The following is a 13,900-nucleotide window of genomic DNA, read 5'->3' on the forward strand; positions in this document are numbered from 1 at the left end:
CTTGCTCATAGTGCCTGCTCCTCTTCCCTCCTCCAAACAGGAGAAACATGCTACTGTCACCTCAGGTAGTGTTTGAAGCCACACTTCCCTCTGGCCTTGATCTCTGCTCACTGCTGTACCAAGCAGTTCATTGCAAAGTTGTGGGAGAGGCAAGGATGGAGGTGTAAAGAAAACAAAACTTTAAAGACAGCCAAGGAAAGATGAAGATTCAGGACAGACAGGAGCAACAAGGCGGAAAACGGTTAAAGAAACCAAAACACAGTGTGACACTCATCATGATGGAGACTGACGAGCATTACAAGTCGTGTCAAGGGGATGAAAAGAGATGCTCATGAATAAGGAGTTTCAAAATTAAGTCTTCTCTCAAAACATATATAGGGCAGAAACAGTCAATTCACGCTTGACAGGTAGTGTCAAGAGAGCTTATGTAACAATGCAAAAAGGTAAGTACCTATTTAAGAGCAAACTGTTATTTTTACCTAACATGCAAGCAGATCAAACTCTCATCACAGACAAAAACCCCTCATGCTGTCAGTTGTGAGTTCTCTTGCTGTTGTGAAGCACCACAAGGCACAAATTCACTATGGTATTTTTTGCTTTGGTTGTCAACTTGTATTTGCTAGGAACCAGAAAATGGGACACGAAGCACAGGAAGATCTGGACAACAATTAGCAGACCTTAACAAAAAGCAAGGAGACTATCACAAGTCTGTGAAATGCATTTTCTTTCTAAGAATGTGGCTATTAACCTCTCTACACTACTCAGTTAGCAAAAGTATGAAGGATGTAACTAAGCATCTGCTGAAGAAAGGGAAGAAGAGGAAGAAGGAAGATAAGCTGATTCTGGTGGGAGATAGGTGGAAGGGGAACAAATGCATTTTGGAAACCTCTGGTGTGGATTACAGCTCATCAGCTCTAGAAGAGGGTTACTTGGTCTTGGCCTCTCATTATAAATTCCTTCTGTTCTCTTGGGTCATGTTACTGTGATTCAAACCCAGACCATGATATAGGTAGGTCTGCAAGACTCTGTTTATTTGCTTTGTCTGCACAACATATTAAGTCCAAGTTTGTATGTACACTATACTTATTAAATGCTCTGTACTGTTTTGATCTATTCTCTTCTGATTTATTATGAACTTGAAGACCATAACTGTGTCTTCAAACCTACAGATGATCAGACCACTGGGACAGAGCAGAAAAATTGAAACGCTGTAACCATTACTGTCCAACTTCATTACACTCATGCCTTGGAAGGACAGAACAAGAATGTGCTGGAATTCAGCCCTCTCTGAGGGAAGAAACTGGAAGCAGCATGCTTGCTAGAAACAGTGCACATGCAGCCCACTAAAAATCATCAAGATTTGCTAAAATTTAAATGAAGGACTTATAAAAATGAGCACCAAGAAAAGTTCACAGACGTGACTCCAAGGAAAGCATATTTGTATGGCCATACCTTTGACTTACAACAACATAAAGCAGTTGGAAAGCAAACATGGATAGCACAGCACATCCCTGGCACTGAGGGCTGTGCAGGATGTGGAGTGCCCTGCCAGTCCTGTACGAAGGCTCAGGGGACACTGGACAGCATGGACATCATTTCTACATTGGTTCAGCTAACTCTACTAGTATAAATATTTCAATTAAGGTCTTGTTTGGGGCAACATAGCAGCAACAGGTGCTTTCCGTCATGCACATTCTCACAACAGAACCCAATGACAAAAGCAAACCCAGCAGTGCCAAGGGTGAAAATAGAACGTACCAGAACATACACACTGTGTTTGGGGCAGAATTTAATCTTTTTCTAGCAGTGCCACTTTCCTGCTGTAAAGACAAACTAGGAGCAATGTGTCAAACACTCAGCCCAGAACCAGCGGCAAGGATCCTTCAGGAGCTGGTGCAGGTAAGTCATGAATGCCTACTGGGATTCCTGCTCCCACTGCAAAATCTGTTTGGCTAAGGATTGTATTGCAACATGTGATTTTCATATAAAGCACTTTTTATTATTTATTTATTTTTTCTCTGGCTGTAATTCAGCCTCTTGGCAGGAGATGCTCCTACACATCAAGTACATCAGCCTTGCTCATCCATATCAACCTACACATTCTCATATAGTAGCAGCAGCACAGCATACTTCACTTCTAGTGCCTTCCAGGACAGATTTGGTTAATCACACCCATCTCCTCTCCATAAAAGTCTGTTCCACATGGGATATTTTTTGGCCTTTTGTATTGTTATAAAATCTGCAAGTGAAAGGGGCTCTGTAGATGCTCCTTTGAAACCATTCTACTAATAATTTTACATGGGCAGGAAGGTAAAAGACAGTGGGGTTCACCAGTACTAACTGAATGTTATGAATAATATACAATTGCAATACTTATCACAAATTGGGAGGAGAAAAGAAAATATCCTGAATAACGCCTTCAAAATTAGTACTGTCTGTTCTTAATAAAACTCTACACACAACGAAGCCATCAGTCTCCTAATCTTATCAGTTCTCTAAGGTCTGCAGAGGAGACAGGAAATCATGATCCTTAAAGCAGGTCAGACTCCCCTCTTCCTCTATTTAAGAGGCTGCTGAATTATTGAGATTCCACATTAAGAATATATTACACACTGTCTAGTGAATGATAGGACTGCAATGCGCAATATATGGGGAGGTGTAAGTTTCTCAGTACGTGCACATAAAATGACTTGCTGGCCTAAAACATTTGCTTCCTGCCAGAGTGACTTCGATACAGTAAAAAAGAAAAGCAAATCTTACAGAAATGCATTGATGGTCAAATTTTATAGCTGAAATTTATACCGCTAAAAGCATTTTAATTGATGTATTTTTCATTGTCCAGGTAAGTAGTAAGCAATGAGTTAGTGGAAGAGCAATTAAGAAAACCAGCACAGCTCTAGCAACTGCAGATTTCTTGTCTTAGCCCACCTGTCTTTGTGCCATGTGCCACAAGTCATGCCACAAAGCGAGACAACTCCTCAAGGGCAGAGGAATCAATAGTGATTATTTCCTCCTCACCCAGGTGTCCAAGATCTTGACAGAAAAGAGGGAGAATGAATAGCAGGGAGATAGGGTCAATGCTGTACACGATCCTTACAAATCTGATCGTCTGTCTACAGTGCTGAGAAATGCAAGACTTTATCAATAATGTTCGATAGTGCTGCCAAGTCCAAGGAAAGAAGAGAGAAACTTTCTGGAAATCCAGCTTGACTTGCTCACTGTTACAGTCAAGCTCTTTTATCTCATATCAGGAGGATATATTGTAGAATATGTAGCACTTACAGACAATTCACAGTTCATTTTTTTTGGGTGTGTGTAAAAGTTTCACGGCGTCTGTTAAAATTCTCCAGCCATTTCACTGTGCTGCTCCTGAACTTGCCTCAATCTATATTCAGAATCTGCTGTCAATTAATAAATTATATGAATACATAAAACATATTCTAGAGACAGACCAAGGATTCACTGTATAAATTCAGTCTTCATCAACTGCAGCTTTGCCAAGGCCTAAGGGTGATGTAAAAACAAATTCAAATTCTTAATCCCCAAAGAGGATCCAGCTCCAAGCCAGGAATCCTTCAGTGACAGCAGGGTTTTAGTAATGATATGAAATGTCATTTACTAACAGATACCTCCCCTGAGGTACCAGCCCAACGCTGAGGAGCCAGGCTGGGCCCTCCTTGTGAAATATGAAGCCCCAAGCAGCCATCCATGCTGACACCCACAGTCTGCACTGCTAGCACAGAACTGCTAGGATCTCTGCCTACGTGCCCCATGCTGTTGGCATCCTTGTCCAGTCAGCCACTACATGGCTCAGGGGGTATCTTTGGACATGTAATCACATGCCAAGATGCAGAAAATCAGTTCCAGATCCTAAACAATGTCTCTGCTCATAGACAAGGTCCCAAAGTGCTTCTCTAGTCAGAAACCTTGAAGGCAGATTCCACCCAACAGTCTAGAGCATTAAGAACAAAACAAAACAAAATGAAGATAACTCTCAAACCTCCAAGTCTGCTTCCCTACTGTGCTGCAGCTGTTCTTAGAACCAGAATTCAGTGGACACAAGCTCTGCAAAAGCAGAATTTATCCTCATGTTACACAGCAGCCCAGTTCTGCCAGATTTGTCAGAGAAATAGCTTAAGGAAAAATATCCTTGTCATGCTGCCAGTGCCAGTGCTAAACTAGGTTAATTGTCAGAGAGATACGGAGGTCGGCCAAACTTGCAGCATACGACCAGAGTAGCTTAATGACAGACAAGAAATGAGTATTTGCTGCTTGTGTGCAACCACCAACCTCTTGCATCTTCCTCCACCCCATTCCTTCCTGCCCCAGTGCTTTTCCCACTCTGGTCCCCATTCCAAAGTGGGAAGCCTATTGTGAACCAGACTCTGAGGGGGAAAAAGATTGCCCTGTTTGTTCCCTCATTACATAAGGAAAAAGCATAAGTGCACCTTTTTTAAGCAGCCTACACAAGGTTCAGACATAACTGAGACATAACTCATTCACAAAAAAGAAACCTTACTGCCAGCCATAATTAGTGTACTGCCTTTTCAGCTTGGCATGGTTTCACTGTATCGGCTGGTATGGGTTTTATTTTTGGCAATGGAATGCATTTGTTGGAGTTGAGACTGGCCAGCATCGGGCTTTTCCAAAGTTGTGAGAAGGCTCCAGCCATAAGAAAACGTGCCAGCAGCTCTGATCTCATGTGTATAGGTAGCTGTGAATAGAGTAAAGGCAGGCTTCACAACTGTGCATAAGGAATAAAGCAGGATCTTTCCCAAAGTGTGGCTGGAACACCAACTTTCATTTTACATAGAATTCCCAGGCAGGGCCAACAAATTCTTAAAGCTCTCAAATGAGTTTTGTTCCCTGGAGCTGTTTCACACAAATTTGTTCCTTGCACCTAGGATTCCAGCACTGAGGAAGACATTGCCAACCAGAAATATTACCCGTGCCATGGATGGACAGCCCTCTGTGACTCAGGATGTAAAACTTGTGGGGAAAGGGAGAAAGGTGAGAAAGGAAGGAGGTAGGGGAGAGACCCAGACCCCACCTTGCCACATGTTTCACAGAGGGCAGTCAGTCCTTGGTCAAAGGCTGAACTCAGGTGGTCATGCTCAATGCATCCCCTAGGCCAGCAGTGCAGTCTGTATCAAACTCATCAGGATGCAGCACCCGATGTAGTTGGACAAATTCATACTGGGTACCTCAATACCATGAGTCTGGACAAATCTCCTTCCATATTTTTAAGAACAATACAGCACGTTTGTAGACCATCTACATGGTCACCTGCTTGGAGGCTCTCGTACCACATTTATACTGAAATTTCAAGCTTTACTCTTGAATTTCAAGAGCCATACAGATGATTCTTTGTTCTTTAAGCTGAAATTTTCATGTTAACTCCCCTGACTGTCTGGCAATTATAGTCAAAGTCAAAATGCATGATAGTTTGCAACTCACTCCCTAAACCTTTGCCACTGCTTACCCCTTTGAAGGCCATCAGTACTATGGGTGGATCTGCTATCCTTTCAGAGAGCCGGAGGAGAAGGGAAAAGGGGGGCTGAGTGTGCTTGGTGCTTGCAGCTCACCTGCACTGTGCTACATGCTGGGGCTCAAGGGGAGCTAAATGCATCAATGAAAAGTAACATCAGGATTAAGAGCCTTCCCAAAGGCTGTATCAGAGGTGGAAACTGAGGGGGCCAGTCAAGATGTCCAATGTTGTCCTATGCCGACATCCAGCTTCCACTGTGAGGCTGCAGCACTGAAAGGAAGGTGACGGGCAGACCTCCATAAATGCACATCTTTCTGCTTTAAATCATCTTAGTTCAGCTTTTCCTCAGAGGCACCCAGATCTACTACACTGGAAAGGATTCTTCACATTTCATCCACATGTGCTTTGTTCTGCCTGTTTAATACAGATATTCCAGACATTTCATTTGTATTTTCATTCAAGAATCTTTCCACTCATTTTAAGTCTTCCATACCAACACTTTCAGTTTTAATTAACCTCACAGCTTAACTCTGACACAGATTTCTATACACACAGTCTTGCATCGAGTAAGGAGGTCAGCACGTGACTTCTGCAGTGGACTAACACAAGCGCTCCAGGCTTTCCAGTTTTGCCCCAGATATCTCGCACGTCACACACTGCCCAGCCAGCCAGAATGCCCTGCTCTCCTTCACTTCCAAGGCACAGGCTTGAAGCCAGACCCACTGCTCCTCATCAAACTTTGCAGAGCTGCCATGTGCAGGAGGATTTTCTAAGGTCAGCCCTTAAACGCTGCTCTGGCCATTTCTGTAAATGAAGGGCTGCTCTGACATCAAACCTGAGGATCCTTGAGGGGATTAGCTGAATTGAAAACAACCCTCTAAAAGATACTATAATTTTCCACTCTTGTCTTTCTGTACAAAATTCCTCCTTCATCTAATAGCTTGAACTAAATTGTGCTTACCAAAAGCCAAACATGCCCAAGGACACCAGAAAGCAGCTGGTACTCGTGTCTCTCCTTCTTAAACTGAACAAACAGAACAACTCATTTTTACTGGCTATTCCAGCTGAAGTGCTGTTTTGAAATCTAAGAGAGCTGTTATCGTATAAAAGTTATATGGGGAAACTCGATCACATTAATTTGGTGGGATTCCTTTGGCTGCTGCACGTAAAACCACAGAATAGCAAGACACAAAGGAGGAATTCTCTGCTAGCAGGACTAGCAATTCAGGTGTGCCCTTTGCTCTAACAAACAATAGATTTAAAATAGAAGCCTTGATTTAAATTAGTGGGGTGCACTCAGCTAGTGGATTAACATGCCTGCCTCAAGCCAGGGCTGTTTAATCCCTGGAGGAAGGCCAGCACAGCTGCCAGGGCTCCCTGGCACAGGACTGGTGCTGAGCATGCATGCTGCCCAGTGGGCCTCAGTCAGCAGGGCCACGTGCCTGAGGGGATTAGGCTGGGCACCACAACATGCTCCCTGTGCGTCCTCAGGGAGAAGGTGAAGTTACTCACTATTTGCTCTCGCATCCTCCTCTCCCTCTGTTTTATTTCTAAGTGAGCCATTGAGGTCAAAGTTTAGAACATCCTTCTATTGAGGAACAGCCTCCTGCACAGGTCCTGCTTTAAAGTCACAAGGGTAAAAATAGAGGATGATGCCCCTCGATATGAGCGGTGCTACCAGGTCCTCACCTGCAGAAGAACCTCCTGCAGCTGCCTCTTCATCCTCATATAGTGCTTTTAAATCGGAGGAGCAACACATCCCAATTCCAAAGAATTCCTGGGCAAGTATTTGCTTTCTGAAGATATTTTAGATAAGTAAGAAGACCAGGTGTCTCCTGAAGCTGATTGACAGGGACATAAATAAGAAGTGTGGACTCTGAGCAGTACAGTGGATCAGGAGGACCCTACAGGCCCCTAGGATGCCAAGAGCTATTGGGCTGGTGTGGCTGCATTCCTCCCCAGACTGGATGCTTCAGTGGGAGAAGAAAACAAACAAGTCTCTCCTGACTTTCTGCTAGATGTTTCCATAGGCTTCCCCTTTGGCAGGAGCACTCTGGCTCACCCAAAGCTGCTGATAACAACTTGACAAAGAGCAAGAAGGACCAGAACATCATCTGTGCTGGGATACATCATAGGCACGAGGGAGGTACAGAAGGCAATGGCCAGGGAAGGGATTTTAGTGCTTGCAAGAGTGTCAGGAGATAAGCATACCTGTAACAGAGAAAGCTAAAATTAGCAGCACTCCACACCTGTCATACAAAGTGCCACTGCAATGCATGCAGTCTCCTCTCTTTCCCACTGTTGTAGAAAACAGCAAAGGTCTGACACAGCTTTTTCCCAGCTTCATTTCTCCTATTCAACTCTCCTCAAACTGCCTTCTGTTTCTTGAATATATTCCAGAGTCTTCATTTCCAGACAGGCTGTGGGCTATATTGTAGTCCCTATCCCCCAAACCACTCATTCTGCACTTTGGGAAGAAAAATGCCCTCAAACCAAAGTAAACCCCAGCAGCAGAACACAAATAACCTAGCCTTTGTTAGAACTAGGTAGAAGAGGGCTGCATGAATGGGGGGTAGTGCAAATCTCAGCAACTTTACTCTGCCTCTCGCATAGATGTCAGTGACAATAGCCATGTCCTCACCTTCCCCATCTCCTCTCACAGCCCTGCCACCACCTCCCCTGGCTGGTATCTCTGATGGCTGCTAGCCAGCCAAGTAATGAGTCTTGACCAAGGCCAGTATTTGTACTGGCCAGAAACCAAAGAGAGTGGGATAATGAAAATAAGACTTTCTGCTTACTATGGTCTGGTTTCGAGAAATGTGGAAAGCTGTTAGATAGGCTACGCATACATGGCTGGGGCTTCTGACTGCCTGTGACGAAGGATTTACAGAGGTGCCCCTATGGGATTGAGGGCATATTAAAAGAACTGGGGCAGCAAAGCAGCATCCTGCAAGCACCAGGCTGTCCTGGGCACCGGTGCCCACACTGTCCCATTCATAAAACTTTGCATGGAATGCATCCTGCATGCAACTGCCTGATCATCCAAAGCAACAGCTTTTAGATCATAACATCCATACATACTGATTAAATGGGTCTGGAAGCTGTGTTTTTCTTTCAAATACTGCTATTCATAAGGACCCTGTGCTTGCCCCACAGACTAGTATATCAGTGCCTCGGGCAGCATCCAGACACTGGGTCCATGTGGAAAAGGGGAAATTACCAAAAGGAGATCAAACCACCCAGCACCCTTTTGGGCTACGTCAGCCCCAGCAACGTTGCAGCAAGCACAGCCCTGGGCATGGGGCAAATCCAAGGCTGGGTACTGCTCAGAGGATGTGCCAATTCCCATTGCTGACACCCCAAGATGCATGTCCAAGCCCACACTCTCTCCATTAAGACTGACTGCCTACATCCATGAGCCCAGCGTCCCTGTGGGTTAGAAGGCTAAATAAACAAGCGCTGTACAGCTACTGTGCATCACAGCCCTTTGTCCTGGGAGAGGCAGTGAACCTGAATTCCCCAAGAAAAGCAAGGATGCTGTGAGCGCCTGTGCTCTGATTAATCTCATCAGTTTGTTTTCCTGGAAACTAGACATCCCAGATGCCATTGTTTCCATTATGAATGTTCATCTGCTCTGTTTTGAGCTTGATTGCCCCTGTAGCCTGCTTGGCTTCATTGGTTTCTTTTATTATTTTTTTTGTAATTAACATTTCTAACAAAACGCCAATTAATTGAAATGAGGGCATAGCTGCAACCCTCAGAACCAAGTCTGTCCAACATTCAAAAGCATTCACGGCATACAGAAATCCTGAGCAGTTGTACAAAGAGTGAATAAATTATTAATAGGTACAGTGCATATGAGACAAGCATTTCAAGTGGGGACTTTCTGCTTCAGAAAAACATTGCTATTTTTGTGCGACAGCAGAGACCAAAATATTTGGAAATTTGTCTCGTTGGTACTAATCACAACTGTTAGTGAAACGCTTCCACTGCAGGCACAATAAAGGCATTTCTGATTTTCAAGTAGAATTAGCCATTTCACTCATTATCTCTAGAATATATGTTAAATCACAAACGAAACATCAACATACTGAAGCACATACCTATTTTTACTCTTAAAGGCCCTATTTACTAATAAAAAGGCATTCAAGCACAGATCAAACTAGCATCATTTAAAGATGATACCATGTAGTATTTGCCTTATGGGTTGGAGAGATTAGCTATGGGGTTGCCTGGGATTCCTTTTTTAAGGCATGAAGATGTATGCATGGATAACAACATTTAAATTTGCATTCTAGAGAAAATAACATTCTGCTGTGGGCAAAAAAACAAATACTGGAAATTTCTTTCCTGTCTCAAGTGAATTATTTCTGGTGAAAGGCTTCTCAGCATTTTGCTCCAGGCATGCAGATTTACACACAGAGCATTATGCTCGTACACATGGCGAGCGCTCTACCAGGGTGCCAATCACGATGTCCTTCTCTGCGCCCAGTTCCCAAGCAAAGCTATTCATTGCATGTACAGAAGAGACTGAAATTTAGAAATGGAAAAACAACCAAACCCAACAACCACTGGAAAGGCTGGCACAACAGAGCAAGGCGATAAGGAAAAAGCCTCTGTATGCCCTGGCTGCTTCCATGCTCAGGGAGCAGAAAGCAGCGGGGACGTATTGCTATTATTAGCCTGTGCAATGCAAAGCAGCCAGTTTGCAGCCTTCTTTCAGGCAAGATGTTGCCTGATTTTCTTCATGCAAACACTCAGGCACAGACAGACAGACAGACCCCATAACGCCCATGGCCAGAACCTCCCCACCACTATGGTGAGACAGACAGACAGAACACGAGGACCACGCGTACTCACAGCTCGGAGTACAGGAGGTGCAGGTTGCCCACATTGTCTATGTAGTTTGCAGGACTTAACCAGGGGAGGACCAGCAGCAGAAGAGCCTTCATTCCCAGCGCTGATGGCACCGCTGCCAGGTTTCCTCCTTCCCGCTTGCTCTGTGCGGGTGGGACACCCAACGCGAAGCTTCGTGCCGGCCAAGCCCCTTCTAAGCCAGCCTTCCCATTTCAACGCAACGGTAGCACATTACGAATCAAGCTTAAATCCCATAAACGAGGCTACACTGCAAAATCATTGACCTGTAAGAGGATTACTCGATCTGACTCTCAGACGGGGAGTTGTGAGGGTTTAGGGACAGCACAGCGTGCTTGGCGAGACAGTGACTTATGCTGCAGAGCAGAGCGATGCTCAGGGAAGAGACCTGCCTCCTGCACGATTCAGAGTGGTTCTTCGCAGGCAGCTGGTAGGTTTACATCACTGCCCACCAGCAGATGGGTTACGAGCGAGCTGCATCACGGAAGGGTGTAGCCATCTGACAAGGGGGGAACGTGCCCCCCGTGGAGTTGGGAAGCAGGCGACAGCAGAAGACCACACCTTTTTAAAGTAAAACACTGCAAAGGATCGCAGCCAACTGCTGCCTGTCTGCATCGCTGTCTGAATTCCCAAAATCCAGTCGGATGTCTCTGTGCAAACATAAATCATGTAGTAAACCAAGGACATTTCTCTTCTCTCTCTCTCTCTCTCTCTTTTTTCTTCCAAGGAATGAAAGAGCAAACATTTTAAATAAGGTTGTATTTAATGGTAGACTCTGTGCTAACCGGTGTTTTAAAAAAATCAAGTTCTCTCTTCAATTACAAAGCATAAAACACAACAAGCTCACCTTGTCCCATCAGTGACCCCATCTCCAAGCAGGGCAAGCTCGGATTGGTCCGAGAACAATTTGTGCAAGAAACACAAGGGCTGATGACTGCCCTGGTGACTCTCATAGAGCCTGATTTATTCCCTGGGAACGTAGAGCATGTCTAGTAGAGATTTTTTCACTAGCACCTGAGTCATTCTGTTCACAGGAACCAGATTGTGTGAGTATTATCACTGTTATTATTATTATTTCTATTATTATCATAATCAACAAAATGAGATGTCTTTTCTACTGATTCATCAGTGTTAAAGAGAACAGCATCTATCTGCCTGGACATGCTGGAGCTGTGGCTGAAGAGCATGGTGCCCTTTTCTCTGGCACCGTGATGAGTTGGGAGTGGGGTGGCAAGGGTGGGTTCTGCATCTCTGCAGAGTCATGAAATGCCTTCAGTGATTATTAACAAAAGCTGAATGTGGAAAACAATAAATGTACTGCATAAGCTCTGCAAACACAACGTTTCAAAAGTCTCCTTTATGGGTCACACAGTTTCCTCTTAAATCTTCTCATGGATGGGAAAGCCATTAAGGGCATGTCCCTAGGGAAGCTTCAATTGGCTTACACTGTAAGAACCTATGGGTTTTAGCGAAACACCCAACAGCAAAAGTACTCTATCTTTTAAATACCTCTGCTCTCTGGCCTTAAGAAAATTTAACCATCCCATAAGGAAACAAATGGAAAACACAGTCATTAGTGGCAGCAAAGAAGCCACACAGCTTGTGTAGCATGACCTTGTATTGTACTGGGATGTGTACTAGGATGTGGAAGGCAGGGAGATCACTGCTCTTCCTCTCCAGTCCCTCCATGGGCTTTTGAAGCTGAGAGTTGGCTGGGAAAGCCTGGCGTGAGGGAGGAGCTGCGGAAAGGCTGTGGGCACGTGTTACTGACCAACTCCTAGTCTTACTGGGTTCAGGTCAAGTGAGGAGCTACAACAGATTCAAAGAGCACAATAATAGAATTTGATAGAGGAAGTTCTCAGCTAGAAAACACTATTTTTCAACATGGTCACCATGATTTGCTATGAATTTTCATCTGTGATGAAGAAAAGCCTGCAAGTCACTGGTAAAAATCTGCACCAGTGGAGGTGCATATTTGTTGCTTCACAGCTGCTATGGTAGTGTCATTGCTGAAACACACCACCCACCTACTCACTGTGCTCACACGCACTGTTTGGTCTCTATAACATTCAGCAAGTGTTGATGAAATGTCCATGGGTGCAATATTTCCCTCATGGAAGAATTCAGTGACACACTTTTTCTCCATACACATTTCCAGAACAGATGCCACTTTGTCAGACTGCCCCTCTGCTCCCATCTGTCACATGGCAACAAAATGCAATGGAATATTGGTGGGAAGGTTCAACTTCTACTGCCACACCACCAACATCTGCCTCTAATGTCATGGGCCATCTTAACAAAATAGAAGGCATTACTTTCAGAGCAGCTCTCGTATATAGCAAAAGGAAAGGGTATTTGCACTAGGGGCTGAAAATTTTATAGCTGCAATCTGTAGAGCAACATAATCTCTGTGACAGCAGCTCACAGCAGCCTGTCAGTCCCTTTACCTGCATCACTGTTGAAATCTATATTTGTGGTATGTCAGAGAATTACTAACCAGAGGCAAAAAATAGCAGATAATCCTGCTAATTTCTCTCTCTAGCAGCAAAAGCTCACCTTGTGGAGCATGGCTGGCAGCACCTCTTGCACCATCAGCCAGTTCCACAATAAGTACCTTGTATAAATTCCTCTTAGGAATCCAAGTGCCATGCCCACCCGGGAGCATGCTGGCCAACAGAGGCTTTCTGCATGTATTTGCAGAGGAAGAAACCTGCATTCCCCCCGGGCAGATGGAAGTGCTGAGGGCCATTGACCCTTGGTTCTCCCCCTGCAAAGGAACTAACTATTCCCTGGGGATGCCTCCCCTGAGCGAGCTGGTCCCAGTCACAGTGGCTATGAGCAAGGCCATAGAGGCTGGGCTGCCCTCTGTGAGCCCCTATGTACCATCAAGGGGCCAGTATGCACCTGAAAGGAAGGAGGCCTCAGATCCAAAGGCCAGCACCGAACTGGATGTTTTCTGCTCTACTTCACATGTAGGTCATTTGTGATTCAAAAATGGATTGAAGAAAGGGCAATTACAAAAGCTGTAGTACGACTAAAATATTTATGATAGTTCAGCTTCCTAAAATTCACAGATCTCTCTGGATGGCTAAATACACACTTCCATCATGCAGCTTAGCACAAAGGTATCTGCCCAGAATGGCTAATGATAGCATGAAGTACCTTAGGTGGATTAGACTCTAAAAAAAGTCCATGAGACATCATCAAGTACTAACTCAATTCCAACCTGATAGTATAGGTGCTTCCAGGGACTGAAACAGATGAATCTTTCTTTACATTAACATTCCATTTAAATCAGTGTTAATTGCTGATACTTCTCCATCTCCTTAAGAACAGGGCAGTGCAATGGAAAAGCCCCACCACCTCAACAAAAACTTACTGGGTTTGGAAATGCTGTTCGAGGTGACCGCGTTGCACAACCTCTGAGCAGTGTTCTGTGAAAGGACAGCTAACCATTAGCTTGTCCAGGAGGTTATTCACCAGTATGCTGGACTTCCTGCAATTCTGGAGAGCCACCAGCTTGCGGTCCATGGGGCA

General features: G+C 44.6%; 1 protein-coding gene across 2 annotated transcripts in view; it reads right to left on the bottom strand.

The window, feature by feature from the left end:
- The window catches only part of LNX1 (ligand of numb-protein X 1), a 57,908-nt gene extending 46,922 nt beyond the window's left edge, over positions 1-10,986 (bottom strand). The window contains exon 1 of one of the 2 annotated variants that reach the window (XM_072333972.1): positions 10,349-10,986. In XM_072333972.1, coding sequence (XP_072190073.1) covers positions 10,349-10,440 — 92 coding nt within the window. In that variant the 5' untranslated portion in view covers positions 10,441-10,986. Of the gene's footprint in view, positions 1-10,344 lie in introns of both variants that reach the window. The other variant, XM_072333973.1, reaches the window with a different exon arrangement.
- Between the last annotated feature and the right edge of the window lie 2,914 nt (positions 10,987-13,900).

This window comes from Excalfactoria chinensis, chromosome 4 (assembly GCF_039878825.1).
Source record: "Excalfactoria chinensis isolate bCotChi1 chromosome 4, bCotChi1.hap2, whole genome shotgun sequence".
Lineage (NCBI taxonomy): Eukaryota > Metazoa > Chordata > Aves > Galliformes > Phasianidae > Excalfactoria > Excalfactoria chinensis.